The sequence below is a fragment of the Harpia harpyja genome, chromosome 16, assembly GCF_026419915.1.
Source record: "Harpia harpyja isolate bHarHar1 chromosome 16, bHarHar1 primary haplotype, whole genome shotgun sequence".
NCBI lineage: Eukaryota > Metazoa > Chordata > Aves > Accipitriformes > Accipitridae > Harpia > Harpia harpyja.
Window position 1 is genome coordinate 15,939,833 of NC_068955.1, and position 6,505 is coordinate 15,946,337.

Here is a 6,505-nt window from a genome sequence, read left to right on the forward strand (position 1 = left end):
CTCCTGACTTCCCCAGCATGTCCTGTCCCTGCGGCCTCGGTGGGAAACGTGTTGCCTGCTTGTTTTGTCTCTATGTGTTGGATGGTTCAGAACAAGCTGTTTCTGCATTCCTGAGCCCAACAGCACATCTATGTGGGCTGAAGGCTATCTCGGATCTTGTGGTTCACCCTCCAGGGCTTGGCTGTCTTTGCCTGCTAGAGAGAGCTCGCGGAGCACTTGGATTGCGTTGGCTGGAACCTGCTGGCTGGTGGATAAGGTTCTTGCTATTTGCTGCTCTTAACATGCTACGGCTGGAAGGACTTGAGCCCTGTGAAAGACAGACCTTTTTTCACGCACCTGTGCAAATAAATGGGGTCTAAATCTATTTTAAAAATGCTCATCTACCTGCAAGTGTCATTAGAGGGAACCTGTCCCCTTCAGGCACATCTGCTGGATGGGTTTCCTCCTCCTCTGGCTGAAAGGGAGTTTTTCCCCTGTCTTTCCTAGATAGCCAAAGATGTGAAGCAGTTCTACGATCAAGCGTTTCAACAGGCGCTCATGGCAGAATCGGAGACTAACAACGGGAAAGCTGTAGTGAAGACCTTTCATGAAACGGTAAGACATCAGTGGTCTTGCTGCACGCGCTGCTTAGGCTACATGCTGTTGGCCAAAGCAGCCGCTGATGGATAGCATCCTGCGTGCTGTGAATTACACCCAGTTAACTTCTGCGTGCGGTTTGTCACTGGGTAAGTGGTGAAGAGCAACTGTTGCTGCACACAGACTGATCCTCCCCACCGAGGCAGAGGCAATAACTTGAACTACAAGTCCTCAGGCAGGGAATGAAGGCAATGCTGGATTTTTTTGATGCTTAGGAGTGAACTGGATCAAGTGTGTTCTCAGCAGTGGGATTTTGCTGCCTGCTTTCCAAGCCCTGTGTAGAAATCTCTCCATAGGAGCTTCTTGCAGCCACAGGAAATGAGAATGTGGGAGGAAGGAGAATTAAAAATGGGGGTCAGGAAAACGAATGGGAGAAGCAGGGTCTAAAGCAGATGATGCTACATGCAGGTGTTAGCCTGTCAAGTTTGCTGTTCTTACATGTCAAGAAACAGAGTTGTGCCCTCTTCAATATTCTATCCTTCATGCTGTGCTGGGAAGTCTGGTCCGAGCTCTAATTAAGTTGCTTTTCATTTACCTCAGCACCCCTGATTTAAGTAAAATTCAATGGAAGAAAAATGTTGCTCTGAGGAACTAATCCCGATACTTCCTCTGCTCAGCAGGAAACAAAATCACTGGAGAGAGTTGGGTTCGCTCTCCTCTAGGATACCAATGCCAGCCCTGTCTGGGACTATTGTAGGAAGCAGCTGTGTTGTATGGAAAGAAAAAAATCAAATTTGGAGAGTTATTCCCCCTCCCTTGTTTCCCCCTCCAAGATGCCTCCTTGGTCTTGGGTGGGTTCAAGGACATTTAATGGGGGGGAGAGCATTGCATGAGTGTTCACTGTCTGCTAATGCTGTTTTTTTTCCTCCCTCTCTCCATGTAGCTGGACTGCTGTGGTCCCGATAATGCAATAGGAGCTATCACTCCCCTCTGGAGAGACGACCTCTGCCCAAAGAAGGACTCCATCCTGAAAAACTTTATGGAGGTAGGCACATCTGCTCTTCACTCAGCACAGCTCCTGTGAGGAAAATCAGCTGCCAGGGAAATTTGGGGATTTATTGGGAATTAGATAAAGGGTAGAGATTTCATTTATTTGGGTATGAGGTTCCCATCGGTTCTTCCTTTGCTGTTCCTGCTTGAGGGGGCTGGCAGGTGCAGAGGGGTGAAGTCTGGTGGGAAGTCCTAGAGCCAGGACCCAGGACGGCGAGCGGGACCAGGGGAAGCAGACCTACCTTTCTGGGTGCCAGGGCAGGTGTGGGGAAAGCAGGCTCTCTGACTGGCATGCTTCTCTGCTTCAGTCCTCGAACTGCCACAAAAAAATCGACGAGCTCTTCTCCGGGAAGCTGTACCTGATCGGTATTGCTGCCATCGTGGTTGCCGTGATCATGGTAAGCGTGATTGTGCGGTGCCCTGCTGTTGTGGGATGGGGAAAAGCCGCCTCAGGGTGCTCCGGTCCTGTTCCAGCTGGGCTGGATCCATCCCTCTCCTCCAGATGCCCCTGTGGCTCAGCGTGCAGCACCAGCCCTCTGCACCCCAGCTGCTCTGGGACGTGGCGAGACCTAGGGCTTTGTCATCCCCCCGGGTGGTCGGGATGTTAGGGCAGGTACCCGGTGAGTGCGGTAGAGCAGGAGCACCTGCAACACCATCCAGAAGGGCAGAGCACCGTCGAGCCTCCTTCCTGCCTCCAAACCCGCTTGTTTCTCAGGCAGCTGTGTTTGTTCGCTGGGGTCTGCAGTGGGAAGGGATTTGCTTTCTTTGCCACCATAGGTTTGCTCCTCAGCAAGCGGTGGGTGGCGTGGGCTGGTAACCCAGCACCTGCGCAAAGGCTGGGCTGTAATGCTGGAGGGATCTCGAAGCGTTTGCTGCGTAGCTGGCAGTCGGGAGGCTTGCGACGTACCACCACTGCTGCCAGCAAGAGAGGGGAGAACATCATCTTGTCTCGAATTGGCCGACTCCTAATGAAAACAGCAGCGAAGCCATAGCATCTCTGCCCTTATCTCTGGCATGAATTTATGTGGAATCGGGGACCTTGGGACAGGGGGGGAGCTCCTGCATTGTACTGGTTGGCGCCTCACTGGTGCCCCTGTGTCTCCCGACAGATCTTCGAGATGATCCTCAGCATGGTGCTGTGCTGTGGCATAAGGAACAGCTCCGTCTACTGAGCCGTGAGAGCCAGGGAGGGGAAGGGGGGAGCAGGGCGGACGGCGCTAGAGGGGACCCCGAGTGCCACCAAGTGACCAGGAGACATTTCAACAAAAGACAAAACTATGTATATAAATACTTCCAATATTACCATACAGTACTTATCATTTTTATTTTGAAGTACTTTTTTTTTTTTTAAATAATAAAACTTTCCCATATCCTTGTGGCTGAGTTAGTTACACATCAGTTTTGTGTGATGGGGAAAGCTGCTGTAGCAGGAGATCGAGTCCTTCCTCCCCCTTCCCCACCCCCCGTAACTCAGAAATACTGTTGGTGGAAGATGTACAGAGGAGAAGGCTGCAGCCTGTTATCAGAAAACTTTGCCTTGGTTTTTACTCTCTTTTTCAACACTGACTTTTTTTATATACATGATTGGATGCTGAAGCAGAATTTAGCATTTTTCTTCATCTGTACTCACCTTTTCCTACCATCACCCCAACTCCCTGGCATTTCCAAGCTATCTGTAGGGAAGCCTGGCTGACTGCCCGAAGCCTGGGAGAGAGGAGAGAAAACAGCTCCCGTCGCCTGGATGTGTCCTGCGGGAAACACAGGCACGTTGATCCTTTCCGACCTGTTTGCATCGCTAGGTCAATCCTTAACAGAAGTCTTGCTTAAATTTTTTTACTCTCTGAAGAGTGGGGATGGTTTTGGCTTTTTGTTTTTGTGGGTTTTTTTCTTGGGGCTATAACTTTATAAATTGGTTCATTTCCATTGATTCGTTACATTAAAGGGTCAGTGGCTGGGGGTGAATTTTAGTCATGGTTTTTCAAATATAACAAACTGAAAAGTAAGTCACTTTTTTAACCTCCTTCAATGTTTCTTTATAGACATACGTTTTTCGGAGAGTCTAGTTCTGTGCTAAGTTTCCACTCTTAAGCTAATGCTTACATACAAATGATATTGGAAAAAAGAAGAAAAATTTAAAAAAAAAACAAACATCCTTAACCTTAGGAATCCTGCATTTATGTATTGCAGGATGACGCTTGGGGGTTCCCAGCCATATGCATACATGTTTAAAATTTCATCTTTGCATCACTCTCTTGTTCAATGAAATTTTCCTTACTTACAGCATATTGTCGCACACTGTAACATTGCTAGGAAATTGTCATAACCTGATTTTGGGAAAAAAAAAAAAAAGTTTATTTTTAAGACCTTCGACTTCCAGTTACATCAACAGCAAGACATTAGCTTATCAAAGCAAGGGAATTCAGGACTTTAGATCGCACCAGTTGAAACACTTTCTTGTGACCTGGTAAGCTTTGATTGCCAATTTGATGTATGTGGCTCTGTTGTATGCCACTCTGTTACCATGTAGATAGAGGGGGAGAGTGACCCAGGAGCTATGTAATAAAATCAGAGTGTTCTAAAAAGATGATCTATATGTATAGTTCTATAGATATATATTTTTAAGCAAAGCCTTTTCCTTAGCTGTACAGGCACTTGAGCTGGAAATGATAGTATCTCTCAGCTCTTTGCCACCTTGAAGCAGGTAAGGGGAGGAGTTGAAACTAGTGATCACCTTCCCCACTTCGGGAATATTTCTGTTTCTTAAAGTATTTCACTCTCCCACTTTGTTGCAACAAATAGCTTCAGATCAGATAGGGAGGGAGACCCGCGATCATTTTAAACTAGTACCTTGTCCATTGCACGTGGCTGCCGTGGCCTTTACCACTACAGGATAGGAAGTTCCTGCACTGGGGCAAACTGATCCACTTGGAGGCTTTTCCTCCCTTCTAATCCTCCCCTTCCTTTTCCTGCCTTTTAGTATATAGGGCCTTTAAAAAGTATATAGGTAAATATATATATATATATATCAAATTGTGCTAGGTAAGAGGAGGAAGTGTTTCAACAGAACTTCAGATTGAGAGGTTGGACAAGAAAAGATTCAGCCTTAGAAATAGCCTTAAAGCAACACTGCCCTGAATGTCCACGTTGTGCACATCGAGAACGAGACGAGGTTTTGCAGTAGGTAACCCCCTCCCCTGCTCCCCAGCGTAGCTCCTTCAGGTCATCTACTCTGTTATGTGGCTATATGTATATGCATCAACCAAGCATGTGTGTTTACATATATGTGCATCGGGATTGTTAGCATACAGAATGGATGTGTAACTTGCTGCCTTTTTTGTTGACTGTTGATAAATGTGTATAAGTATGCCATTAAGCACTTCAATTCTGTTTTCTTATACCGTATTTTTGATATTGTTCAGTATTCAGTTGATGCTGTGTATGTAGCTGGAGCTCTGTTTGAAGATGGACTGGGTCTCAATGCAGGTCAGGTGTGTCCTTGGACGTTGTAACTTTAGGGGTCTGGGCTGTCCCACGCAGGAGCAATTGGGAGAATGGTACTTTGAGAAGGAGTCTGAGAGCTGTGGGAGGAAGAAGAGCAGGACGTTTGCTCAGACCATGTGCCGCACGGGCTGCAGTTTGCTCTCTGACTCATTTCAGAGGTGGCTTGTCACTGTGGGGAGCTCCAGAGGCAGCTCCCTGGGCCACCTCCTGTCCCTGCAGCTGCTGGGGGAAAGGTGCTGCAGGAGAAGAGCCAGCGGCTGGGAAGGTTGTGGGAGAGGGCAGAAGGAGTTTTGCAGGGAGAGGGTAATGCTTTCTTTAGACTTACTAGCTGAGAGTCCCCATGTTCGATGGTCATCAGCTGTAACAGGAGGGGTCAGCCCTAGGAGAAGAGGGACAGAGAGGAACCGTCATGCTTAAGAACGATGAAGTAGCTGAGAAGCCCTCACAGCAAAAACTACCCACTTGGGTCTCTTCTAGTCCAGCCTCCTGTGAAGCTGGACCTGAGTTAAACTAGAGAGGGAGCTGTGAAGGGCTGAGGGGACTCACCCTGTTGCAAGCACTAGGATCCAAAAGTGACAGGGCTCTTCTGCCAGTTGGTTGGTCCCAAAGCTGGCTGAGGTGAAGGGGGAAAAAACACTAGGTAGGACCCCTGCCCTACCTCAGACCCTCTCCTGCATACCTGTGCATTTGTGTGTGCAACATGCAGCCCTGTCCTGCTCCCCTCCACGCTCCCCAAAACAAAGGATGAAATTGTGTGCTGTAAATACAAACCCCTCCCTCTCCAGGGAAGCATCCTCCTGGAGCTAGTGACAGCTGAGAAAATGGCTGTGAGCTGAGGCAGGGAGGAGGAGAGAGGCTGGTGGGGAAGAGGAGAGCCAACTGTCCAGGTCTAAGTTCAAAGACCACATCAAAAGGTCAAACAGAGCTGCTGACAGCTTAACTGAATGCTTGGGATTTTTTCATACTGTGGAGCATGCCACAAAGCAGTGTGTTTAACTTCTTTCTGCCTTTTTTTTAAAGAAATGAAACAAAAATCAATTTAATAAACATTTCTCATAGTGTGCATAGTGTGATGAACCGCTGCAGTTTTACAACCAGTTAACACCAGGATGCTTTGTGAACCAGGCTTCAACAGCATGGGTTTTTCCAGCCTCTGGGAGGGGAGCCTGCAGGCAGGCTGGGGACGCATCCAGAATGGTGCTGAGGGAAGGCAAAAAGGTTGCTTGCTGGCAGCAGTGGCTGCTGCAATCGTGCCCCCCCCTCAAGGGAAGGGGGGCACAGCTGTGGGGGAGCTAATGTGGATTGCAAAATAGGGTGACTGCTGAAATTCAGGGGGGCTGCGATGGCAGTATTGCGCACACTCAAGGGGCTTCTTCTA

General features: G+C 48.2%; 1 protein-coding gene across 1 annotated transcript in view; it reads left to right on the forward strand.

The window, feature by feature from the left end:
* Positions 1 to 6,190, forward strand: part of CD81 (CD81 molecule) — a 35,420-nt gene extending 29,230 nt beyond the window's left edge. Inside the window, exons 5-8 of the mRNA XM_052811846.1 lie at positions 487 to 594; positions 1,520 to 1,621; positions 1,935 to 2,024; positions 2,736 to 6,190. Coding sequence (XP_052667806.1) covers positions 487 to 594; positions 1,520 to 1,621; positions 1,935 to 2,024; positions 2,736 to 2,798 — 363 coding nt within the window. The 3' untranslated portion in view covers positions 2,799 to 6,190. The remainder of the gene's footprint in view (positions 1 to 486; positions 595 to 1,519; positions 1,622 to 1,934; positions 2,025 to 2,735) is intronic.
* Positions 6,191 to 6,505: the final 315 nt, after the last annotated feature.